Raw genomic sequence first — 27,693 nt, 5'->3', positions numbered from 1 at the left:
ATTGAGTTACTTGTCGTTTCATCATTTTGACCTGATTGTGTACCACATTTTCTAACGTGTTTGCTCTCTCTGTTTCCTTCATCTGGAATATCTTTCCTTCTAGGCTCTTCTATCCATCAAGTTTCATTTTAAATGGGGCTTCCCTGGTGGCTCAGACAGTAAAGAATCTGCCTGCAATATAGGAGACCTGGGTTTGATCTCTGGGTTGGAAAGATCCCCTGGAGAAAGGAATGGCTACCCATACTCCATCCTATTGAAGCCTTTCTTGACTCAAGCTGGAAGTGAACATTCCTTCCTCTGAACATTTTTGTATCTCCCTTATGGAACTTTTCATGATTAATCAATTGCTTGTAAAGGTGTATGTTTCACTGTAAGACTGAGCTTTTTGAGTTCCATTATCATATCAGGATGACATTTTTGTATCCCCTGTAGTCATAAATACAACTTATGGGGTCTGCAATATAGATAATAATAGCTATAATTGTTGCTTAAATGATAAATGGATAGTTAATCAATCAGTATATCAGCTAGATGGATGGATCAGTGTTCTAGTTCATGGAGTCGTATGCAGTTTTTCTATAGTGACAGAGAGAGAAGAATTCCTGGCTATTGAGAAGGAGTTCCTGGCTACCTAAAATTCCTGGCTGTTGAGGAGGAGTTGAAAGGATTGTATTTCCCTTAGTGAACGGAAACTAAGTCTTTACATAAAAAGTTAAGATTGAAAAAATGCTGATTCCTCTGTCTCGCTCAGACAAAAAAGTGAAAAATTTTCTAGCTGCACTCCCAACCCTGAAGGGAGGTATTCAAGGACTGAATATCCAAAGGTCTTTCAAAGTATTAGAAGAGTCCCATTTTAACCATTATTTCTTGGGTATCCTTATGTATAATTTGTTAAGAATTAAGGCATAATAACTAGCTATTTATTTGCTTATTTAATAAATGTAATTTATCCCTGAAGCAGTATTTTCTTTTAGACTCTAGCAATTTCTATATATGAACTCTCTTGAGGGACAGTTTACTGATCCCCCTTTCTGTCCACCAGTTTATCTGCTGGGGAATTAAAGTAGGAGATAGCAGAGTAGTACTCTGAGTGACATTTAAAATTATGAACACTGCGTAGTAATGAGCAGAATGTTATTTTCCCATAACTTTTCAATGATAAAGTGTTTGTAGGACATAATTCTGGTGGATTTTCTGTTACTTTTTGGTGTTGTATTGAGAAACTTGAACCATTTAGCAGATTTTTTTCATTGAAAATTGGTTTTTAAGGATTAAGGATCTGTCATGAAGTAATAAATACTCATGAGAAATTTTATTCTCCAAAATAATATTTATTTCTTCTGGTATATTCTTTGCTAGGTGGATGGGACTGACTTATCCAAAAAAATTGGTTAACCATTGAATTCTTATTTCTATGAAAGGAGATAGAATATTGCCAAAATAAGAATCATATTTTAATTTTTACCTATATTTTTTTCAATAACAGCAAAACCAAAGGAGTACCCCTGAGATGGAAAGACAGAGAGCTGTATACCATCTAGCTACTAGACTTGTTCAAACTGCTCGAAACTCTCAATTGGATCCAGACAGTTTACGAACATATTTAAGTAATCTCAAAAAGAAATATGAAGCAGATTTTCCCAGGGCTGAACAAGATTCAGGAAAGACTGAAGAATGGTAACAATTCACGTCTTATGCTAATGAAATAATGTCTTAACATGAAGAACCTAGAATTCATTTTTCCTGTGAGCAAAAGAAAATATTTGCTAAATTTTATATTTTAACTGAAAATTACATTATATTAACATCAGAATTATCATCTATATATTCTGTACAAGGAAATGTTTGTTATATAATTTAAGAAAGAAATGAGAACTATTTAAAGAACTGATTTTTGTGTTAGAAAAAAATCTAACGTGACACTTTTCTCATTTATGAAACTTCATGTTACAAGTTATGGTTTCGCATGTTATCATATATAGTTTAGCTAAAAGAAATCTTTCTTTGTCGGCCTGGAAAAGTTTCCAGGTGAGGTTTTGTTTTACACTTTTTTGGAACCAATATTTCTTTTATATTCTTATTATGACTCAATAATTTCTTAATTGATACCATCAAATTCCAACACTGGATACATCTGAAGTTTGTTAGAATAGCATTGAGAGTTTTTAAGTATTCATTTTGGCATTCAGTATAGTTCTAAATGTTGAAATTCAGCAAATAGATATTTCATAATGCAGAGAGTGCTTCTGGAAGGAGTAGTCACCTAATAGCCAGGTGTTCAGTTTTCTGCTCACCAACCCCTTCCCTTTTCCAAATTTTCATTTTTGACCATCTTTTTTAGATGAGGAACCAAGGCAGCAGAAAGATAATATTGATATGTTTGCCTTAATTGTTGATTCACAAGGAAACATTATGTAGAATTGTTTTTGCACAGGCATGTGGCTCACACCACCTTTTAGAGTTTACCCAGAGTTTATTCTATAAATGGACATAAGAAAATGGAAGACTGTCAGTTGTTCAGTAATTGCAAAGAGCTTCTCAAACACTTTATTTCTACAGTTCCATCTCAGTAAAGACTTAGTCACATAATCTCAACCCAAAGGCCTAACATGGGGAAATTATTAAGTAATTTTAAAGCATTTTTGTTAATATATGCATATTTTATTTTACAAAATGTAATAATTTTGACTTTATTAAACTCTCGGTACTCTAAGTACATATTAGTAGCCAGGTATATTGAAAACTTATAATTTGAATGACATGCATTCTTTTTTTAAAAAAAAATTACTGTAAATTAGTGTTAGTACTTACATTAGATATATGTTAAATGTCCTATTAGACTACTTATATTTCCTATTATCTTGTTTTATAAATAGAGCGCCACAGTACTTGAATTTGACTATTAGCCACATTTTAATTCACAGCCTTTGAGATGAATTGTATTTTGTGTGGTCATTCCTAAAAGCAGGTAGATAATTTAGACTTGTGGCAAGTTTCTAGGAGGCGTTGAGGAGCTAAAGGGCATCATACACTGTTTAGGAGGGCAGGGAAGAAAAGGAGGAAGCAATAAAAGTCAGAAGGCGAGCAGGGCTGTGGAAGAAAAGCAGGCAGCAGAGACAAGTGCAAACTACTAAATATGCTAGATATCATTTCCTCAGGTGTATTAGCTTCCCTTTACATTTAATGCCAAATTAAATTCCACCAGACTTTTAAGAAATTGTTCATCATTTATAGCTTTTGATGTGAAAACTGTAGCCAACTGATTAATCCCTTTTATTTTAGGTTTGGAGTACTGAAATAAAAATGGGTTTATATCATCTTAAAATTAAATTGCTTTTTCTTCAATCATTTTGTGTGTAGCAGAAGCACATGAAAAAGCAAGTCAGATGAAGATAGAATTATTAAGTCATGGTGCTATAGGACAGGGGTGAAAGGTAGGGAGACGATCCATTCTGTAATTTTCAGGTCTATTTGCTCTCCTCTTTAGTACCTCTTCGCCTTTGTCTTTCTCTAAAATTATAGATCATTATCTCATAATCCAGTCTTTTAAGGTAAATATTCATAATGTTGTAGCAAACTCCTTGATAATCCACCTCAAAGCCATTCTTTTAGTCTGCTTCACCTTTCTCCTCACATAAATTAATCTTTCTCAAGTCTAGGGCTAAGGTACACCGGAGTAGAGGAAAAAGGCAGCTAACCCTCATGCCTGGGAAGTAATATGTATGTTTGTTTATTTTTAAATTAACATATGGTAAAATTAAATTTTCGTTTTAGTCTATAATTTTATGAATTTTGGCACATTTATGGATTTGTGGAACCACTACCACTACCACAATCAAGATACAGAAGAGCTCAGTCACTACCAGATGATTCCCTCAGTACTAGCCCTTTGTGGCCCAATTCTTCCCTGACCTCTGTCTTCACTGGGAATGGTTAAGGATTCCTTCCCTATAATTTTGTTTTTACTAATCAGGTAGCATGTGACTTTTGGAGACTGGCTTCTTTTACTGAGCATCTTATACTTTAGAATTTATCCATTGCTAGCTGGTTTTCCATTGTTTGTATTGAATATGTACCATGGTTTTTTCACTCACTCACTGAAAGACATTTAGGCATTTTGTTTTTGACGATTACGAATAAAGCTGTTATGAACATTTGGATACAGATTTTTGTGTGATTGTTAAGTTTTAATTTATTAAAATTTACTTAATTTAGTGGACTGGCTCTGTCATATTGTAAGTATATATTTAACTTCATGAGAAGCTGCTAAACTCTTTCCAAGAGGGTTTATACCATTTTGCATTCTTGTCAGCCATGTATGAGAGGTTCAGTTGTCCTACATGTTCTTTAGCACTTGTCAGTTTTTTAAAAAAAATTAGCCATTCTAATAGATGTGCAGTGAGTAAAGCATTTAAGATATTTTAAAGTTATTCTGATCATTCTTTCACCAACAGTGATTTTTAAAACTCTTTTCCCAAAATTATTTTTTAGCTGTTTTTTAGTTTAACCTCTCATGGTATCATGTTAAATGTTTCCCTTCCAGCGAAAGTGTCAGAGTAAGTCTTAATGCAAAAGGAAAAAAATGCTTGAAAAATCTAATCGGGTAATATTTACTGTGGAACAGACAACATACTGTGTGCTAGGTGCACAAAAGATGTCTGACCTTGAGGTAGCCTTCAGGTGTAGTTAAGAGAAAAAAAGCACACATACAAGGGTTGGAACATCATGTGATAAGTACAGTAGTAGAGGAAAATAAGGGTAATAGCAGCAAAAAATGTTTGCAATTCTTCGTGGCTCAAGGGAGTTTAAGGGTAGTAAAATATGTTAAGGGCTCAGGAACAGAGAGCATTTTAGTTAAGGATCACCATGTGTAAAAGCAAAAAGATATAACACCAGAAGCACTTTGGTTTATCTGGGGGATAGAGTGCATAGGAGAGTGGCAAAAGGTTGAAGAAGCTGCTTTATATAGTTTCTCCTTCAGATGACAAAAGAGTTTGTTGGAGAGTAGACGGGTATGGTGGTGGTAGAGGAATAACACGATTAGATTTTTCTTTTGAAAGATCGTCTGGGTGATAGCATAAATGGTTTGGAGATGTGTGGTTGAAACCAAACTGATGAGATAGTTTAAGAAACTTTAAGTAGTGCAGAAGAGAACTGATGGTCAAGTGTAGAAACAGTGAGAATGGAGTGAGAACAGGTGTGTGTGTGTGTGTGTGTGTGTGTGTGAGAGAGAGACAGACAGACAGAATGGAGTGAGAACAGGTGTGCGTGTGTGTACAGGAGACAGAACAGTGAGAATGGAGTAAGAACAGGTTGTGTGTGTGTGTAAAGGAGGAGAATGGAGATGGTGGAGTGTCTGTTGTCTTGATTTGAAAGATATTAAGGAGATTTTGTGCTGATTAACCAGATTAATGATTCATGACGTATCCGATTTTTTAGTGAGGGAAAGGTGTTATGGGTTGAAGTGTGTCTTTTTGAAAAAGAAGCATTAAATCCTAACCGCCTGCACCTCAGAATGTGACCTTATTTGGAAATAGGATCATCTCAAATGTAGTTCGTTAAGATGAGATCATACTGGAGAAGGGTGGACCCCTGTATGACGGGTCCTTATAAGATTACTATGTGAAGACAGAGACTCAGAGAACACCATGTGTAGATAGAGGATTGGAGTGCTACATCTACAAGCCAAGGAATGCAAAGATTGCTGAAACCACCAGAAATTAGGAAGAGACAAGGAAGGATTCCCCTACAGGCTTCAGAGGGAGTGTGGTTCTACTAACACCTCAGTTTGGAAATTCTGGGCTCCAGAACTGTGAGATAATAAATTACTATTGTTTTAAGCTATCTAGTTTGTGTACTTGGTTATGGCAGCCCTAGCAAATTAATACAGAAACGAAGAGTTAAATATTATTCTAGGTAGTGATTCCATCAACCATGTTGAGAAATATAGAAATAATAATTCCAGCAGAAAGAAATTTCAGGGAATTCTCTTGTGGTCCAATGGTTGGTACTAAACCCTCTGACTGCCAGGCTCTCAGATTAGATCCCTGGTTAAGGAACTAAAACGCTGCAAGCTGCATGACCTGGCCAAAAAAGAAAAAAGAGATTAAAGGTGATTATTTTTTTACTTCATATTAACACGTATTTTCAACCAAAAAAATTAACTGTCTTACATGCTACTGGTTAAATTTTCTAATGTGAATACATTTTGTGTTGTTTGAACTTCCTGTATATTTATTTATGAGCTTAAAATATGTACAATCATAATTAAATGTAGTTTCAGCTCAGTTTAGTCACTCACTTGTGTCCGACTCTTTGGGACCCCATGAACTGGAGCATGCCAGGCCTCCCTGTCAATCACCAACTCCCGGAGTTTACCCAAACTCGTGTCCATTGAGTCGGTGATGCCATCCAACCATCTCATCCTCTGTTGTCCCCTTCTCCTCCTGCCCTCAATCTTCCCAAGCATCAGGGTCTTTTCAAATGAGTCAGCACTTCATATCAGGTGGCCAAAGTATTAGAGTTTCAGCTTCAACATCAGTCCTTCCAATGAACACCTAGGACTGATCTCCTTTAGGATGGACTGGTTGGATCTCCTTGCAGTCCAAGAGACTCTCAAGAGTCTTCTCCAACACCACAGTTCAAAAGCATCAATTCTTCGGTGCTCAGCTTTCTTTATAGTCCAACTCTCACATCCGTACATGACTACTGGAAAAACTATAGCCTTGACTAGATGGACCTTTTTTAACAAAGTAATGTCTCTGCTTTTTAATATGCTATCTAGGTTGGTCATAACTTTCCTTCCAAGGAGTAAGTGTCTTTTAATTTCATGGCTGCAGTCACCATCAGCAGTGATTTTGGAGCCCCAAAAAATAAAATCAGCAACTGTTTCCACTGTTTCTCCATCTATTTGCCATGAAGTGATGGGACCGGATGCCTTGATCTTATTTTTCTGAATGTTGAGCTTTAAGCCAACTTTTTCACTCTCCTCTTTCACTTTCATCAAGAGGCTCTTTAGTTCTTCTTCACTTTCTGCCATAAGGGTGGTGTCATCTGCATATCTGAGGTTATTGATATTTTTTCCCGGCAAGCTTGATTCCAGCTTGTGCTTCCTCCAGCCCACCGTTTGTCATGATGTACTCTGCATATAAGTTAAAGAAGCAGGGTGACAATATACAGCCTTTACATACTCCTTTTCCTATTTGGAACCAGTCTGTTGTTCCATGTCCAGTTCTAACTGTTGCTTCCTGACCTGCATACAGGTTTCTCAAGAGGCAGGTCAGGTAGTCTGTTATTCCCATCTCTTTCAGAATTTTCCACAGTTTATTGTGATCCACACAGTCAAAGACTTTGGCATAGTCAATAAAACAGAAATAGATGCTTTCTGGAATGCTCTTGCTTTTTCGATGATCCAGCGGCTGTTGGCAATTTGATCTTTGGTTCCTCTGCCTTTTCTAAATCCAGCTTGAACATCTGGAAGTTCACCAGTTTAAGTATAATAAATAAGCATTTCTATAATTCAACCCTGTGATGCAGTTAAAGGAATAAAAGTAAAAGGAGAGCATAAGCAAGTGATCTCATTATATTGTTACTTTGCTATTTCTATTCTATTCTTAAGAAACTCAAACAATTGTTTTATCTTACTATAAAATGAAATAATATCCTTTTCTTATGAATTGTCAAAATTTTGATAGTTGTCAGATTGCAGATAGACAGAGTAGATACTGTCTGCTAGTATCTACTGAAATGAATCTAAGTGTAGTGATAAGGTGGGGAACAGATTCTCATTGCCAAGGAGTGTAAAGCATCTAAGATTTTCAACTTGTGTGCAAAGTAGCAGTTTAGTTTCCCGTAGTATCATGTTTGCTGTCAGAAGACAAAAGACTGGGTCAAAGGACTTTATTACTAGTGGTGAAGCATGAAGCATGAGCTTCTTGTTTGTGTTGGTTCCACATACTCCCATCGTCAGATGTGTAGTTGTGCAGGTAGATATGCACACCGTAGATTGGTGTTATAGCTGAAGAACCACAAGCTTTCAAAACTCCAGTCCTTTAAAATGAATTGTAAGCACACCTCCTTGACCATTTATTTCCCCAGAGGAAAACATTGCCTTTATTACATTAGACACTGAGCAAACCTGCCCTCTGCTCAGAGGGAGCCACTATCTCTATTTTCTAAGGCTGCTCACTGTACAAACATCCTTAAAAAGATAGTCAAGAGTAAGGCAATCAGTTCCTCTGCTCATAACATGAGAGACCCATGGAGAATTTTGTCCCAGTTCTCATCTTTCAACAGTTTGACTTCTCTCTAGATATATAAAGAAGGGTCTAATACTCTAGATATTGTCATCCTGCTTATTTAACTTATATGCAGAGTACATCATGAAAAACGCTGGGCTGGAAGAAACACAAGCTGGAATCAAGATTGCTGAGAGAAACATCAATAACCTCAGATATGCAGATGACACCACCCTTATGGCAGAAAATGAAGAAGAACTAAAGAGCCTCTTGATGAACGTGAAAGAGGAGAGTGAAAAAGTTGGCTTACACCTCAACGTTCAGTAACTAAGATCATGGCATCTGGTCCCATCACTTCATGGCAAATAAATGGAGAAACAGTGGAAACAGTCGCTGACTTAATTTTTGGGGGCTCCAAAATCACTGCTGATGGTGGTTGCAGCCTTGAAATTAAAAGACACTTACTCCTTGGAAGGAAGGTTATGACCAACCTAAATAGCATATTTAAAAGCAGAGACATTACTGAGCCAACAAAGGTCCGTCTAGTCAAGGCTATGGTTTTTCCAGTAGTAATGTATGGATATGATAGTTGGACAGTGAAGAAAGCTGAGCACCGAAGAATTGATGTTTTTGACCTGTGGTGTTGGACAAGACTCTTGAGAGTCCCTTGGACTGAGAGAAGATCCAACCAGTGCATCCTAAAGGAGATCAGTCCTGGTTGTTCATTGGAAGGACTGATGTTGAAGCTGAAACTCCAATACTTTGACTACCTCATGTGAAGAGTTGACTCATTGGAAAAGACCCCGATGCTGGGAGGGACTGGGGGCAGGAGGAGAAGGGGACAACGGAGGATGAGATGGTTGGAATGCATCACCGACTCGATGGAGACTGGTTTGGTTAGACTCCGGGAGCTGGTGATGGACAGGGAGGCCTGGCTTGCTGCGATACATGGAGTTGCAAAGAGTCGGACACAACTGAGCGACTGAACTGAACTGAACTGAATACTCTAGATATTGAAAAAGCAGAGAGCTAAAAACTGTCGTAGAATACATTATTGTTTGTTTGTTTGTTTTTTTAAGATAATAGGTTCCTTTCTTACCAAAGAGTATGCAGATTTAACTGATGTGATGTTGGGTCAAAATGGTTTCCTTATTTGCATTAAAATGCATATAATTTGTGGGTGGATGAAATGGGTGAATGTGGCCAAAAGGTGCAAACTTTCAGTTATAAAGATGTCCTGAGGATGTAATGTACAGTGTGGTGGCTATAGTTAATATTGTATTGTATATTTCAAAGATGTTGAGAGAGTAGGTTTTGAGTTCTCATCACAGGAAAAATTATAATGTGTGATGATGGACGTTAACTGGACTTATTATGGTGATTATTTCACAGTATATAAATTTATTGGATCATTATGTTTATACCTGAAACTCCTTTAATGTTATATGCAACTATGTCTCACTAAAAAGACTACTGCTAGTCTAGTATTCAGAGGTATCATATACCAAAACACTCAAGCTCCATGTTGTAATTTACAGCTAATTATTTCCAGACATAATACATTTCTGTCATCCTACTCCCAGCACTTTAGTAGACTAACTCTTTGCCTTGTTATTGTTTGTGACCATGGCTGCTAGAGAATTATAAATTCTCTCATGGAACAGATCACCTATTAATTTAATTAATTATTCCCTACTACCAGGCACTGTGTTTTATTTGCAAAGTAACTCAATAAAGTAATAAGAATGCTCCAAAACCAAAATAACTTTTGAAAATGGAATAAAGGGTAAACCTAATATTTTATAAAAATGCATATAATTTGTTCCACTATATAGATAAGTAATGGGTACAGCCATATACTGATTTAAAAGTGATTCATTTAGTATGTTATGTGGAAATATATTTTCTAATGGCATGTTCAGTGCAGTAAAAACTTGTGTGAAGTTAATATTTCAACTTCTAAACCATACAACAGTGATTATCCTTAAAGAATGCGAAAAAGATGTGCATTAGCTTTGTAAATTCAGATAGTTCTGTAGACGAACAGGAATTAGAAGTGAAAATATTCCATTTGGGAGCATATTTTTGGATAGTAGCTGAGCCCTGATGGTTATTCTGCAAAGATGTACTAGTTCACATGGATCTTTGTATCTTGTTGAAGGAATGTAGTCCAGCCAATTTGAAATAACTGGACGTGCTCTTAAACTTATCTCCATCTAAAGAAAAGAGAAATATTTTAACTTTGTAATACTGATAACTGGATTTGTCCAAATTATAAACATTTAAATTTTTTATTTGAATTCACAATATTGTATCTTAAGTTTATTAACCCTTATACTGCTTTTTTTTCCAGAAACATTTTTACCTGAGTCAAGAATTTTTATACCCATTTTATTCACAAAATCACATATAAAGTTTAATGTCTTTTGTGTCTAAGAACACAAAACTTATTTCTTAAAACAGTGAATCTGTGTTTTTAATTTTAGACAGATCATATACTTATGGTTTATTAGCTTCTCCTCTAGAGTGTTGTCAATTTGACCATAAACTGAAATTATCTAGGAGAGTTTAGAAAATATCAGTGCTGAGGTTCTATTCCTGAATTTCTGATTTAGTTGGTTTGGGGTCCCAGGAGGCTCTAGCCAATGCAGTAGATATAAGAAGATGCAGGTTTGGTCTCTGGGTTGGGAAGATCCCCTGGAGGAGGGGACTCCAGTATTCTTGTCTGGAGAATCCCCATGGACAGAGGAACATTTAGAGGCTGTGGTCCATAGGGTCACAAAGAGTTAGACATGACCTAAGCAACTAAGCACACACACACAGACAACATAAATCTGCCAGGTAATTCCAATCATTGTAGTGTAAAACTTCATACTGCTGAATCAGTAAAGAAGATCTGGGAAGAGGTCTATCCCCATGAAGATGAATTTTTAAGGTTTAGTTAAGGTAACATTTTAAATATTTAGTTCCAGAAGACAAATATTATTAGCCTGATACAGAAGTAAAAGTAAAAGTCTATATTACTTCTCTACAGAGTGCATGACACTAACTTAAATGATATATAATTTTTCATCAGTAAATAATTTTTTAAAGAATATCTTGTGTATACTCAGCAGTGAGCTTGGTGCTTAGGATAATGGTTAGACTACACAAAACAGACATAGTCTCTGGGCTCACAGAACTGTGGTCTAGAAGTAAAGATATCTATATGTATATTTACAATAAAACTGGGAAGTGTGGTAATGCAAAGCAGGTTATTTGAAGTGTTCTTTAAGCTGGTTTTTATGCCATCTTTCACCTTCTTGCTCAATGCCACTTCACTTATTAAACTGCAGTTGATTGGAATCCAGCTTTAACTTTGCCATTCAGGCAAAGATTTTGATCAACTCACACTATCCTACTACTGATACTGTTCTGTTTTGAGTGTACTTCAGGAATAGCATTCACAGAGATGGCTGAGAATCAATATGTCCTCTAATAATGGTACAAAACTATCACTAGACAAGGACAAGCAAATTCCTAAAATTGGTTGCTAAAATGGTGGTGGTGGTTTAGTCACTAAGTGGTGTCCGACTCTTGTGACCCCATGGACTGTAGCCTGCCAGGCTCCTCTGTCCATGGGATTCTCCAGGCAAGAATACTGGAGTGGGTTGCATTTCCTTCTCCAGGGGATCTTCCCAAGTCAAGGATCTAACCCTATCTCCTGCCTTGCAGGCAGATTCTTTACCAGCTGAGCTACAATTTGACCAATTGCCCTCCTTACAATTGGCCCAGGGGTGTTTGATTGATGTACATAGTTGAAGCTTAAGAAAATTAAAGATGCAACTGAATTATATTTCCTAGGAGTTTATTTTTGAAGTCACACCTTTAAACGCAAAAAGAATTGCTAGATTCTTTAATAATGTGACTGGTTTAAATTTATAGGGCTACCTTCTTTATCTTAAGCAGACTTATTTTTTGACACTAATAAACTTGATACAGTTTGATGCTAAACTTGCAGTTCATTTTGACAGGGTGGACATGCCCGTCACATGGTTTATTTGTGTTTTTTTCCCTAAACCTTATCAAGGAGAAACTCTTCATATTTCTGAGGGATAGATATTTTCAACTGAACAAATATTTAAAGCTTTTATATTTTCATGCTTAAAATTGTTCAGGAATTTTGAAAAGCAAAATATGTTTCTTGGTATGTGATTTTATGTGGGGAGAAATGCAACTTTCATTTTAAAATATTCTATAGGAGAAGAAGTCTGTTAAAATTTTAAATAATTGTGATTTTAATAGATATAGAAATCCTAATAAACAGGTTATCATGTAATTAGGATGTAATAATAACATACATCAACTTAATAAATGCTAAAATAAACTATAAATTTAACTTTTAAAAATTATTTCATATTTAGAAGATATACAATTATGAACTAAAAGAGTTAATGTTCAAGATCATAGGGATTCCACTTGTTTTTAATTTATAAGCATATACTCAGTGATTAATTTTTCACTGGATCCAAAGATTTAAAATTAACTTTATTCTTGCCCCACAGTTCTGTCTTAAACTTGATCAATAATTCAGTCAAAGTGCAAAGTATAATATTTTGCTTACCTCTATTTTGCTGACTGGAATGCTAGAAAGCACTCTGGAACAGAGCACTAAACATGTTTTGGCATCTTCCTGGATGTCTACCAATTCATGACCAACCGTTGGTCTCACTCTTGAAGGGTCAAACAATATTGTTAACACAGTGTTGATAGGGTTTTTTTCTCTTTCTAAGATTCCATATTGCAAGAGTACTTTTAAGATATTGGATTGTCTCATCTCAGCTACGTAACTTAATGGTGTGATGCCATTTACTGGGTTTGGACAGTATACTGGAGTGAAAGTTCTGTGAACCAGAGAAACAAACAAGACCTCATTGAATATAGAATTAAAAAATGTGGTAAACTCTTTGTCTTAAAATCATAGTATTATCTTAAATAACAAATATCTTAAATAACTTTAATGTAACTTTACCTTTATATATAATATATCTTAAAAAGAGTTTTCCACTCTTAGTCTAGGCCAACTTGAAGGTTAAAAAATAAGAAAGCTCCTACTACATACTTAAACCTCCTTTACACTTGTAAAAACAAATAAAAAGATTTATATTGTGTGGAAAGTATTTACCTTTAGTGATAGCAATTCTGTTTCTCATTTGAGAAATCCATAGTGATTAGAAGTAGCATTATGAAACTGATATAGCTCTAGAAAATAAAAAATGGACTAGAAGGACAGACTTTTGCATTTCACTTTTTAATAGAACAGAATTATGTGACCTTTTTGATATCATTTTGTTTTTGTTCTTCTTGATCATGTATCAGGCTTGGGATTGAATTGAGTTTGAAAATTAGACTGAAAAGGAAAAAGTGTAACTATCTTAGTTCTATTTTTTCACTTTAATAAAATTAGAATTGATATTTTCAGGTTGAATAAATGTAGATTATGATGAGGTCCATATCAGGTCTCTCAAGGACATAATTTAATTTTCCTTCTTCAGTAGAGTTTTGAGAGTTCTCTGAAATCTTGCTTTTCTGGGAGTACTATATGGTGGCTGGACTTGAAAATTTTTGCTCCATTATGACAGAAATGAAAATTTTATTTTTTCTAATGTATGTAGTTCTTGCAGTCGTTTCATTTCATGGACGTCTATGTTCGCTATTAAATTGGTCAAGATATGTAGATAGGACATGGTAGAATCAACCATAGGGGATTGTTTTAATTAATTATTAAGCCTTGATTTGGCCAAGTAAACATGGATTTTAGGGCTAAAGAAAGGGAAATTTTACTCATAGTCCTGTCTCTGGAATTCTCTTGATTGGTCTAATAAAATACTTATGTAGTCCACAAAACCACATACAAACTATAAATATTAGGATAATTTTCAAAACTTCAATGCAAGATGATAATTGCTATGATAGAGACATGCTTAAGATACTATAAAAGCATTGAGGAGAAGCACCCAACTCTACCTAGAATACTCATTGCCTGTAGGTTAGCCTGGAGCTAAGACTTGAATTAGTGGATGTTTGGCAATAAAAAGATAGGAAAGAATGTTTCATTTACAGACATAAACAACACTGGAGTGTTCTTATGCAAGAACTTGCTATCTAAAATGTATGTTCTGTATTAGATAAGTTCTCTCGTTGAAGTGTATTTGGGGTCCTAGAGACCTCCCCTGTGGTTCTTGTCAGGAACTCAGAAAAGTACAGCATGAAAATTACTAGACCAAAAGTCTATCTTCAAAGCTTCACTGAGCTCTGAAATGCCAAGATTTTATGATTAAAAAAAAATGTGCAGTGCAGAATAGCATTTTAGAAATTAAGAAGTAAGATTTTGTTAACACTCTGCCAGTGATACTATATATATCCTTTTAATTCTCTATAAAATTGGAAGTGAAGTCGCTCAGTCGTGTCCGACTCTTTGCGACTCCATGGACTGTAGCCCACCAGGCTTCTCCATCCATGGGGTTTTCCAGGCAGGAATACTGGAGTGGGTTGCCATTTCCTTCTCCAGGGGATCTTCCCCACCCAGGGATCGCACCCTGGTCTCCCGCATTGCAGGCAGATGCTTTACCCTATGAGCCACTAGGGATGCGCATAAACTCTCTCCTAGAGTCATCTCCAGATCAATATTGTCCTGAACATCTCATCGTTTTCACAAATACTTCTAACACATATGCAAAATTGAATTTCTAAACTACCTCTGTATTCTTTCTCCTTATTACTGTCATTCACTTTCCCAAATCACAACTGCCTCCAACTTTTCTATGTTTCTTGGATTTGTGTGTGTTCTTCCCTTCCACTTTCAATTCTGGGACAAGTCTTGCTGACTGTATAAGACTCTGTCAAATAAACTCTTTTGCAAAGTCTTCTTTGATTGCCTGATCTTGTCTTACTTCTTATGGCTCTTTGTACATAACTCCATTAAGCCCTTATCATTTTGGACAACTTGCTTAATGTCTCTAATCTTTCATTTTTTTATCTTCAAAATAAATGGGTAGGCAAGATAAACTATAAAATTTCAAGTTCTATGGGACAATGCTTTTTGTCTCTTTAGTATGCTATTATATCCCCAAATACCTAGAACAGTGGCCCATAGGAGATACTCAAGTATATGTTAATTGACTTTTTTACTATTGTTCTGAAAAATATTATTAATTTTAATTAATTAAAATTAAAACATTTAATTTTAATAATATTAAAATATTATTAATTTAAAATTAATAAAATATTATTAGTTTATTCTATATCTTTGGGCCTAATAAGATTTCTGGTGAAGTGCAATCACTTAGAATTTTCAAGAACAATCTCATTTATTCATCTTGCTAACTCGTAAGATATTTGACTTAAGAGTCTTATAAGTATGGGGATCCAGGGGACTTAGGGGGCAAAAAATACCACAAGTGTCCCTTTTTAAGATTTAGAGATATAAACTGATTTTAAGATATTAAGATTACCTGTAGAAGATATTTTGAACCAAAAATGTTGGCACATAACTAAAACTCACATAGGTTTAAAATGAGATTTGAAAGTCTAGTCTGTACCCAAATGGCATATGATTAATCCTCATGTTTAAAGAACATGTTATTGTAAACCAAAATTTGCTTAATCTATACTGACAGTTAATTATAACAGTACTTATATGGATGGAGGGAGGCAAGTAAGTCAAGAATCAGTTTTTAAATGTGAGCTTAATGAACTGAACCCTCTGTATCTGAAAACCTGTCATATACACAGTTACGAAATGGGATATAATATTTCCATAGAGATATGCAGAGACTGATTCCATTTTGCAGCTATAATAATTATTTCTAAAAGTTTCCTAGTATTCTCTTTTGGTCTGACTGCCAATTCAATATACGTTTCTTCACAATAATTTCATCTCTGATATTTGACACAGTTGACTTTCTTGAGATATTTTCCCATGGCTCAGTGGGACCATTCTCTTTAAGATGCAGCTACCTCTTTGACTATTCATTCTCAACCCTCTTTCACTGATCCCTCTTTCTCTGCCCTTAACATCTAAGTAACGTAAATGTGGCTTTTTGACTAATTTTCATCTGACTAACTGTTCTCAGGCAATTTCATCTTTGACAGTAACATGAATTACTGTCTATTAATTTATTCAACAAATACTTATTGAATGCATACTGTATGCCAGGCACTCTTGTGGGTACTTGGGATATATGAGTGAACAAATCAAAGATACCTCCTTTCTTGCTAATACAGTAATGCGGGGAAACAAACAATACAGAATGAACACGGCAAACAAGATAATTTTATAGTATGTTAGAAGTTCTGATAAATATTGTGGGGAAAAAGAAAAAAGTAAGGTAGGAAAAGTATGGAAGTGCTGAGGAGAAGGTGCAGTGAGGGCATTTGTCAATTTTATTTTATTTATATTTTTAATTGAAGTGTGGTTAACAGGCAATATTATATTGGTTTCAGGTATACAACATAGTGGTTTGATATTTAAATACATTATGAACTGATCAATTCATCATCTGTTACTGTGCAAAGTTATTACAATATTACTGACTATATCCCCGATGCTGTAAATTACATCCTCATGACTTATTTCATAACTTGAAGTTTGTACCTCTTAATCTCCTTTACCTATTTCTCCCAACTCCTAACCCTGCTGCCCTGAAACCAATAGTTTGTGTCTATGAGTCTGTTTCTTTTTGTTGTTGTTGTTCATTTGTTTTGTGTTTTAGATTCCACATGTAAGTGAAATCATACAGTATTTGTTTTTCTCTCGTTGGATTATTTAACTTAGTGTAATATCCTCTACGTCTGTCGATGTTATCACAAATAGCAAGATTTTATTCTTTTTTATGGATGAATAATAATCCATTGTATTTATGTGTATATACACAGACATGACTTCTTTATCTACTTTGGTTACTTAGGTTACTTCCATATCTTGGCTCCTGTAAATAATGCTGCAATGAACATAGACATGCATGTATCTTTTTGAATTAGTGTTTTCATTTTCTTCACATAAATACCAAGAAGTGGACTTGGTGAATCCTAAAGAAAGTGAAAGTGAAGTCGCTCAGTCGTGTCTGACTCTTTGCGACCCCGTGGACTGTAGCTTACCAGGCTCCTCCATCCATGGGATTCTCCAGGCAAGAATACTGGCGTGGGTTGCCATTTCCTTCTCCAGGGGATCTTCTCGACCCAGGGATGGAACCCGGGTCTCCCGCATTGCAGACAGACTCTTTAACCTCTGAGCCACCAGGGAATCCCACTATAGCCTATGGTAACTCTATTTTTAATTTTTGAGGAGCCTACATACTGTTTTCCACAGTGACTGCACAGTCTACATTTTTTTGTTTTTCTTCACATACTGCTTTTATTCTTTTCATGAACATTTAACTTAAACATTTAAAATTTATCAGTATGGTTACTCTCCTGAGCAATCTAAGAACTTCAGCGTGCCTTAACTCTGAGCAGCTCTCCAATTTTCATGAAATTTCTGTTCAATAACTCATTTGTACAGTCGGTCCTTGTGTTTTACCGAGTTTATTTATGAATTTGTCTACTCACTAGAATTTACTTGTATCCCTGAAATCAATCTTCACAGCACTTTGATGATAATTCATGAACTTGTGCAGGACAGTGTAAAAATGGGGGTTGCCTGATACATGTGAACAAGGTGACACTCTGCCTTCTCACCTCAGCTCTCATGCTGTAAACTTGTCCTTTTTGCGATCTATTGAGTGTCATGTTTTCCCCATTTTTGTTCTTTTTGGGGTGATTTTGCTGTTCACACAGTCTACATTTTTAGCAACAGTGCACAAAGTTTCCCTTTTCTTTTCATTAACACTTATTTGTTGTCTTCTGATAACAAACATTCTGACAAGTGGGAAGTGATCTCATTACGGTTTTAATTTGCATTTCGCTAATATGTGTGCTATGAGTAGTGCGTTTTCTTGGCGAAACTCTATTAGGCTTTGCCCTGCTTCATTCTGTACTCCAAGGCCAAATTTGCCTGTTACTCCAGGTGTTTCTTGACTTCCTACTTTTGCATTCCAGTCTCCTATAATGAAAAGGATATCTTTTTTTGGTGTTAGTTCTAAAAGGACTTGTAGGTCTTCACAGAACCGTTCAGCTTCTTCAGTGTTGCTGGTCATAGCATAGACTTGGATTACTGTGATATTGAATTGTTTCCCTTGGAAACAGAGATCATTCTGTTGTTTTTGAATTGCACCCAAGTACTGCATTTCAGACTCTTTTGTTGGCTATAATGGCTACTCCATTTCTTCTAAGGGATTCCTGCCCACAGTAGTAGATATACTGGTCATCTAAGTTAAATTCACCCATTCCAGTCCGTCTTAGTTCGCTGATTCCTAGAATGTCGATGTTCACTCTTGTCCTCTCCTGTTTGACCACTTCCAATTTGCCTTGATTCATGTATCTAACATTCCAGGTTCCTATGCAATATTGTTCTTTACAGCATTGGTCCTTGCTTCTATCACTAGTCACAACCACAACTGAGTGTTGGTTTTGCTTTGGCGCCATCCCTTCATTCTTTCTGGAGTTATTTCTCCACTGATCTCCAGTAGCAACTACCAACCTGGGAAGTTTATCTTTCAGTGTCCTATATTTTTGCCTATTCATAGGCAGTGCCAAAGAATGCTCAAGCTACCGCACAATGGCACTCATCTCACATGCAAGTAAAGTAATGCTCAAAATTCTCCTAGCCAGGCTTCAGTAATACGTGAACCGCAAACTTCCAGATGTTCAAGCTGGATTTAGGAAATCAGAGGAACTAGAGATCAAATTCCAACATCTACTGGATCATCGAAAAAGCAAGAGAGTTCCAGAAAAACATCTATTTCTGCTTTATTAACTATGCCAAAGCCTTTGACTGTGTGGATCACAATAAACTGTGGAAAATTCTGAAAGAGATGGAATACCAGACCACCTGACCTCCCTCTGAGAAACCTGTATACAGGTCAGGAAGCAACAGTTAGAAGTGGACGTGGAACAACAGACTGGTTCCAAATAGGAAAAGGAGTACGTCAAGGCTGTATATTGTCACAGTGCTTATTTAACTTATATGCAGAGTACATCATGAGAAATGCTGGGCTGGAGGAAGCACAAGCTGGAATCAAGCTTGCCTGGAGAAATATCAATAACCTCAGATATGCAGACGACACCACCCTTATGGCAGAAATTGAAGTAGAACTAAAGAACGTCTTGATGAAAGTGAAAGAGGATAGTGAAAGAGTTGGCTTAAAGCTTAGCATTCAGAAAACTAAGATCATGGCATCCGGTCCCATCACTTTATGGCAAACAGGTGGGGAAACAGTAGAAATAGTGGCTGACTTTATTTTGGGGGGCTCCAAAATCACTGCTGATGGTGATTGCAGCCATGAAATTAAAAGACACCTGCTCTTTGGAAGGAGAGTTATGACCAACCTAGACAGCATATTAAAAAGCAGAGACATTACTTTGTCAGCAAAGGTCCATCTAGTCAAGGCTATGGGTTTTCTAGTGGTCATGTATGGATGTGAGAGTTGGACTATAAAGAAAGCTGAGCACCGAAGAATGGATGCTTTTGAACTGTGGTGTTGGAGAAGACTCTTGAGAGTCCCTTGGACTGCAAGGAGATCCAGCCATTCCATCCTAAAGCAAATCAGTCCTGGGTGTTCATTGGAAGGACTGATGTTGAAGCTGAAACTCCAGTTCTTTGGCTATGTGATGCAAAGAGCTGACTCTTTTGAAAAGACCCTGATGCTGGGAAAGATTGGAGGTAGGAGGAAAAGGGGACAACAGAGAGTGAGATGGCTGGATGGCATCACCAACTCAATGGATATAAGTTTGGGTAAACTCCAGGATTTGGTGATGGACAGGGAGGCCTGACGTGCTGCAGTTCATGGGGTCACAAAGAGTTGGACATGACTTAGTGACTGAACTGAACTGACTGAATATGTGTGCTCATGTGCACACATGCTGATATTAGTGATGTTCAGCCTCTTTTCATGTCTATAAGCCATGTGTATGTCTTCCTTGGAAAATCACCTATTGGGTCTCCAGCCCTTTTTCAAAATTTTATTTTTATATTATTGATTTCTTTACATGTTTTTGATATTAACTTCTGATTAGGTATATTGTGCATATCTCTCCTTACTCAGTAGGTTGCCTTTTCATTTTGTTGATGCTTTCCTTTGCTATCCAAAAGGTTTTTTAGTATGATGTAGTTCCATATGTTTATTTTTGCTTTTATTGCCTTTGCCTGAGGATATGTATTTAAGAAAATATTGCTATGGCTGATGTAAAATCATGGACCGCCTATGTTTTCTTCTAGAAGTTTAATGATTTCTGGTCTCACATTTCAGCTTTAAATAAATTTTGAGTTTATTTTTGTATATAGTGTAAAAATATGGTCAGTTTGTGTGTAGTTATCCTATTTTCCCAGCACCATTTATTGAAGATGCTGTCTTTTCCCCATTGTATATTCTTGCTTACTTTGTTATAGATTGGTTGACCATAAAAGGATGGGTTTATTTTTGGACACTCGATTCTGTTCCATTGATGTATGTATCTCTTTTTTTATGTCAGTACTATACAGTTTTGATGACCGCAGCTTTGTAGTAAAGTGTGAAATCAGGGCACATGATACCTCCAGCTTTTTTCTTCTTTATCAATATTGCTTTGGCTGTTGATGGTCTTTCATGGTTCCATACGAATGAACCAAGGAATGTAGGCAGGCTTTAGAAGCTGGCAAAAGCAGCTAAGGCCTCTAGCTGGAGCCTCCAGCAGGAAATCTGCCTTGTGACATCTTGATATGAGCCACTGTAGCCTCATTTTGGACTTTTGATCATCAGAAATATAAAATAATAAATTTATCTTGTTTTAAGCCGCAAAGTTTGTTACAGCAGCAGAAGGAAACTAATACAATCATCAACCAGTCTCAAAATTTATAAATAAGAAGAATAACTCTTCTTCCTCTTTCATTCTCTACTTCTGATCACCTACTGTAATTCTTGTTATTTTGTTTAGTAATATCTTTTCTTTTCCCATTGCTATTGTTTTAGTTTAAGTCCTCATTATAATTTACCTGGACACTTGTGATAACAAAGGGTGGCTAGGGGCTATGTGTGTGGGGTGGTGGTGGTAGAGCAGAATTAGTTCTTCCTCCCAAATTATTGTAAATACACATATAATCTTAGTTAGCACACTGGGCATGCTATGCAAATTCAGCTTCAAGCAGCTCCTCTAACCACCTCCATCTTTTCAATCAGATGTGTCCCTCAACCTTTTCTACATAGAAGTTCTGGAACTGCTGTTGTACAGAGTGATTAAGCAGTCTACTAACTGGGGTGTCTGCTCCAGCTGCAGCCTTTTTTCCCACAATCCCGTCTTCAGATGGGAGCTGATTAATCTTTTCATACTACAATCCTGATCTTCACTGACTGGGCATCACCCATGGTGTAAATTTTAGATTTCTTAGTATGGCCTACAAAATCTTTCATAGTTTCACTTTTAGGCCTTATTGCTCACTATTACTTGATTTCCATCTCATTCTCTAGCAGTTGCTGAGTTGCCTGTAGTCAATGGATAAAATGTGTTTGTGTCTCTCTTAGCTATAGTCAGCCTCTCTCTGCCTAGATTACATTTCTTCAAGGGAAAGACAGGGAAGACTCCTTTTTATCTTTTAATCTCAATTTAAGACATACTTCTAAAGAGCCTTCTAGATATCTGCTCCTCCCCAATAGTGTTAACAATATCCTATGTTCTTTCTACCTGTACATTCTTCTGTTTCTGAATTTATAATGTAATTATTCTTTTCATGGCCTGCTTACTAGTCTGTGAGCTCTCCAAAATGAGGAAATATATCTACTTTGTTTTTGTATCCCCAACAAATAACACAGTGCCTAGTACTTAGAAAATGCTAAATGCTTGCTATTGTTTTAACTGAATGATATTATCTCCCTTTAACCACTTACAGTCTGTCATATAGTGGCATTTATTTTTGCTATAATAAATAAGCAAAAATAAAATGAACAAACTTTTTAAGTTCCTTTCCCTCACTAATTCTGTCTCTTTTTTGCCAGGGTCCTATTTATACACTTTACGATTGTATTAGGGAAATTATCAAACTGGAGAGTATACAAGGGAAGGTGACCAAAGAATGATGCTGTTATAGAAATAAAGAACAACAGATCGTAGGAAACTTAAGATATTCTTTATGGGGACATAATAGCTGTGTTCAAATATTTGAGAGGTTTTCATATAGGAGACAGAATGAGTAGACTTTGTCCTTTATATTCCTGGGGGCAGAGTTGGAGAAATGGAGACAGAATTCGGTGCAGTATGAGAAAGAAGAATCTAATAACACTGTATAAAAATTCATTTTTTCATCTAATGCAATCTTGATTAACCACTTGCTATGTAGCTGGATAGTTCTAGGCACTGAGGATTCACTGTTGAAGAAGTAGTCAAAATTCCTCCTTTCATGGAGCATATTTTTAATTTTATTTATTTATTTTTGCCACACCACATGGCATGTGGGATCTTAGTCCCTCAAGCAGGGATCACACTTGCACCCCTGCATTTGAAGCACAGAGTCTTACCCGCTGGACACCTGGGAAGTTCCTCCTGGAGCTTACTTTTAGCAAGAGTATATGTTGGACAACCAATACATGCTTGGAATATAGTGTTCAAGAGTGACATAAGAATAGATTTGGGAGGTTGGATTTGGGGATAGATTGTATGGGAATTTTTAAAAATGGATATTGATTTTGAATTTTCTTATACCGGTAGTGGGAAAACTTTGGATGATTTTCAACATGGGTGGTATGGCCTATTTTACTTTCTTGAGCTGCTGCCTCAAGAATGGATTGTAAGAGGGAAGAATGGAAGCTGGGAAATTTCTAGTAAGAGTCTTTCGGAGTTATCTAGGTAAGCAGTAATGGTGGCTTCACCTAGGTTAGGAATGGAAATGAAAAGTATAACAAATGGGGAGATGTTTTAGAGATAAAGTCAGAAAGGTTTGCTGATGTGTTTGTGAAAGAAAGAGAAGAAACAAGAATAAGGCCTAGATTTCTGACCCGTGCAACAGAGGCTGTTAATCTAGTGGAGAATTCAAGAGAAGGAGCAAGTTGGCAGGCAGAGGGCAACTGAGATCAATGCTCTCTTTTGTTCCTGTTAAATTTCAGATGTTGAGCCGATAGCCTAATATAAGAGGAGTCTGGGGCTCAGAGGAGAGGTCAGGGCTGGAGATAAAGATTTAGCAGTCATTGACATATGATCATATTTGAAGTCGTGAGACTGGGTAGAATCTTTGAGGGTAAAGTGGATAGCTAGGACACAGCAGGGTCCCTGGTAAAGGAATGGTTTATCTCAGGAAATAGTTAACTCACTACTACTAGCATTGTTCAGGCAGAGACCAGATGAGCAGCAACCAGAGATACATTATGGGAGTTGTTGTCCAAGAAGAGGGGATTGGGGAGGTTTGGTAATGAATTCTTAGGTTCCATTTGAATTTAAAGTTCTGTGACTCTGAAAGATCCAAAAAGCTGTGGTACGTAGAATTGGCCTGTAATGTGTTTTACCTTGAGGATGCATCTAAGTCGAAATATATCAATCTTAAAACAATTGATCAAAACAGTTGTTAATGGCACACTCTTACGTCCCATCGTGTGTTTCTTTTTCATTTTCTGTTCTTTCTTTTCAGTTTTCCCTTCTTGCCCTTCCACTCCCCCATTAACCTTTGTAAAAAACTTAATCCTCCCTTCCTCTGTTTCATTTCATTTTTCTTTCCCATGGGCCTGTCAGGGATACACAAAGGCATTACTCAGTGCAGCTAGTGATACTCATTGTTAGAAGCTGCTGATCTCTGCTATAGTTGCATATATAATGGCCCTTAACCAAAAAGTGCTGTTTTGGAGTTTTATTTATTGATATTGCAGAATTCAGCTCTCAGTTTTTGTACTTGGGTTATTATTGATTATTATTAAGGAAAGTAATCTAGTGGTTCTCTAACACCACATAGGTTCACATAATACACAATCAAGAAGACAACACTGCTTCAGGCAGAATTGAAATTGGTTTAGTCTTAAACTGATCTTATCTGTCTTATTTTTCATTACATACAAAGTTCTATCATTGTGCTAAGTACAGTGCGTCATATACAGTAAGGTGATAAATATTTTGTTGAATGAATGAACATATCCACGTCTATTCTGTTCATTAGATATTCAAATGAATATCTAAAACCAAAAACTAAATTGGAGTTAGTGCAAACTAAGTAACTTAAAAATGTGTATTACAGACTACAAAGATATCATGTTAGATATTTTATTCTGATAAGATCTTGAGTAGTATTCGGAGTTTATTCTGATAAGATCTGATAAGATCTTGAGTAGTATTCGGAGAAGGCAGTGGCACCCCACTCCAGTACTCTTGCCTGGAAAATCCCATGGATGGAGGAGCCTGGTAGGCCACAGTCCATGTGGTCGCTAAGAGTCGGTCACGACTGAGCGACTTCACTTTCAATTTTCACTTTCATGCATTGGAGAAGGAAATGGCAACCCACCCCAGTGTTCTTGCCTGGAGAATCCCAGGGATGGGGGAGCCTGGTGGGCTGCCGTCTATGGGATCGCACAGAGTCGGACACGACTAAAGCGACTTAGCAGCAGTAGCAGCAGCAGTATTCATTAGCTAGATTGCCATGTGTAGATTATGTGAAAATGTGATTCCATAGCAGATTGAATCAGGTATTTGACTTTGATTGTAGTCAACTCCAGAGAATTTGATGTCAAATTTGCCAGTGATATTAACATAAAACAAGAATTATTATGTTTAATAAGTATTACTAAGTGAATATGTGTTTAGACTTTGAATTATACTTTGGAAGTCAGTATATATACATGATATTATAGGTAAACATTCTTAGTATTCTCAAAAAGAAGAGATCACAGCATTACAAAAGCAATGTCTTTGACTAGGTACAGAAATCTAGGTGGTCTAACGTTGCATTATCTTGAGCACTAACATGTAAGCTCTCTAGAGCAAACCACTAGTAATTTATTGACACATAATAATGTACATATAGGCAAAATTCTATTGAATAAATAATGAAGGAGTGAACAAATGAATGGACAATCAAGTCAGGATTCCTCATATAGTCAGTATGCATATACATTTTAGAAAAAAAGGAGTAGTATAATCCCTTAACGAGACATTTTCTCCTTTCCTGTTGAAAACATAGGAGATTATTACCTCCATATCAGTGCCAGGTTACACCTTCTGTCTTGAACATAGTCTTTTGTCTTCTTGAGAAGCAGCTCCACCAAGTCAGGATTACCTCTTCTGGCGAAAACCCAGTACAGAATTGTATTCACACATATTTCAGTAAATTCATCGTTAAAGTTTAGTTTGAAACAGTATCTTGAATTTTCCACAAATGCAATATAATCTGAGAGTAGTATGTCAAATCCTTCCAAGTCGATGTTCCTCAGAATTGGAGCCAGTTTTCTGTAAACCTTGGGCTCATAGGAGCGATATCCCCACTGACCCAAAAACTCCAAGGGTGGTCTTTTAACAGTTCTGTCCATGAGAGTACAGAATATATTGCTTCGTGGGCAAGAAGTCTTACAACATAATTTAGAAGACTTACTCATTGCTATTTAAGACAATGATATAGAAATGAAATCACAGGAAGTCATGCTGTAACCCTTCAGTTACATATTTTGATAATATGGTAGGCTTTACTTCACAAACAGGAAGTGCCCTTTCAACTGTAGCCAGAAAAAAAAAATCATGTGAAATACTACCATCAAGTACTGGATGACATCACAATACATGGAGATCTGTCATCAGTACAAGTCAGAAATTTGGGATATTATATGTAACTGATGACTTTTGAGAAAGACATATTGGACAGAAATGGCATGTGGGAGAGATAAGATATGATATTTTTAACTTCCTAAGAATTCACTTCAAGCTTATAGTATGTTTATCAAGTGCTAAAACCCACAGTCTACACATGAGACAAAAGAGTATTAATGACCAGATTGATTCTTCTTTTTAGGCTATAATATAACAGACAGTGATAGAATGAAAAAGTTCAGTACTGTTGTTCCCATGTTCTACATGAGGACTGCATATTCTCACTTAATCTTCATGGAATATTTTAGAACTGAGGAAACTAAGTCTAAAATAGGTTAAGAGATCTGCCAATAGGTACTGTATTCTCATAGAGAAAAGACGTCATACAATATTAAACAAAATTTGGAAACTTTGTTTTAGAGTTATAAGTTTTATAGAGATCATTCCTCTCTATATTATGTAGAATATATACAGTGGGGGGCATTAAAAGTACTTCAGGCTTATTTTGGCATCCTTGTCTCAGTAAAGCAGAAATATGTTAAGATTGTTTTGTCGTTATGTAATAGTTAATGCTTCAGCCACCTTTCTGTTAAATTTAACAACCTGGGGTGTATTTATTAACAACTTTAAGGGTACTTAAGTGTTTTCTTTTTCTTTTGCATAGTTTTCTTTACATAGCATGAATGATGTCTCTTTAGTGAAGGAAGTTAGAACTTTAGGCTTACTATTATAATATACTTCCACTAATATTGTATTTTGTAAAATCCAAACTCTCTTTAGCATAAAAACCTAATAACTAATATCATCGTTCTAAAAACCAAGAGTTTTGTTGTTTTCCTCTACTTTTTTTTTCTTCTTTTTCCTACTTCAAAAAATACATTTTTAACCGAACTATTTTGATTTCTTAGTAATACTACACATTAAGATTGTATTAACTAAAATTTAAAACATTATAGAGCCAGTGAAAGTCCCTCAAGATACTCATATTAGCAGTTTTATATGGAGCTGTTTAAATACTTTTATGCTTATGTCTATAAATAGATGTATTGTTATATACTTTGTTCTTTTTATGTGGGAAATATTATGTATAACTGGTTCTATGAGCTGATTTTTATTTATATAACAATATATCTCAGGTACCTTTTAGGACCATATATAATAATTAACTTTTATGTTCTTCTTACTATGTATTAAGTACTATTTTAAATACTATCTGTATTAACTCCTTTAATCCTTCCAGTAATTGCATTTCACAGATAAGGAAGCTGAGATGTAGTGCTTAAGTGACTTACCCACGATGTTATGTGTAGTATGTAGTAAATCTGGAATTTGAACCCAGGCAGGATGGGAACAGGCTTCCCTGGTGACTCAGATGGTGAAGAATCTGCCTGCAATGCAGGAGACGTGGATTTGATCCCTGGGTCAGGAAGATCCCCTGAAGAAGGGAATGGCTGCCTACTCCAGTATTCTTACCTTGAAAATCCCTAGGACAGAGGAGCCTGGCATGTGAGAGTCCATGGGGTGGCAAAGAGTCAGACATGACTGAGCCACTAATAATTTTTCGCTTTCAGGA

At 36.1% G+C, this 27,693-nt stretch overlaps 1 protein-coding gene and 1 long non-coding RNA gene across 3 annotated transcripts in view; one reads left to right on the top strand and one right to left on the bottom strand.

The window, feature by feature from the left end:
* The window catches only part of LOC145506166 (uncharacterized), a 150,681-nt gene that overhangs the window by 19,120 nt on the left and 103,868 nt on the right, over positions 1–27,693 (top strand). Inside the window, exon 3 of the long non-coding RNA XR_014053587.1 lies at positions 1,487–1,677. This is a non-coding gene — a long non-coding RNA (uncharacterized LOC145506166). The remainder of the gene's footprint in view (positions 1–1,486; positions 1,678–27,693) is intronic.
* On the bottom strand, positions 5,904–26,033 carry LOC145506165 (ankyrin repeat and SOCS box protein 17-like). 2 transcript variants are annotated; one of them, XM_081490158.1, is made up of 5 exons: positions 25,512–26,033; positions 12,841–13,120; positions 9,337–10,453; positions 6,302–7,525; positions 5,904–6,083 (listed from the first exon to the last, which is right to left on the bottom strand). In XM_081490158.1, the coding sequence occupies exons 1-3, from the start codon at positions 25,910–25,912 to the stop codon at positions 10,247–10,249; spliced, it is 888 nt and encodes a 295-aa protein (XP_081346284.1). In that variant the 5' UTR covers positions 25,913–26,033; the 3' UTR covers positions 5,904–6,083; positions 6,302–7,525; positions 9,337–10,246. The 2 variants fall into 2 exon arrangements, with proteins under 2 accessions (XP_081346284.1, XP_081346285.1); XM_081490159.1 differs by lacking the exon at positions 6,302–7,525.

Source organism: Giraffa tippelskirchi, chromosome 5 (assembly GCF_054371585.1).
Source record: "Giraffa tippelskirchi isolate mGirTip1 chromosome 5, T2T-mGirTip1v1.2.pri, whole genome shotgun sequence".
NCBI lineage: Eukaryota > Metazoa > Chordata > Mammalia > Artiodactyla > Giraffidae > Giraffa > Giraffa tippelskirchi.
Note: the sequence above shows the minus strand (reverse complement) of the source record. Positions and strands in the feature narration are given on the sequence as shown.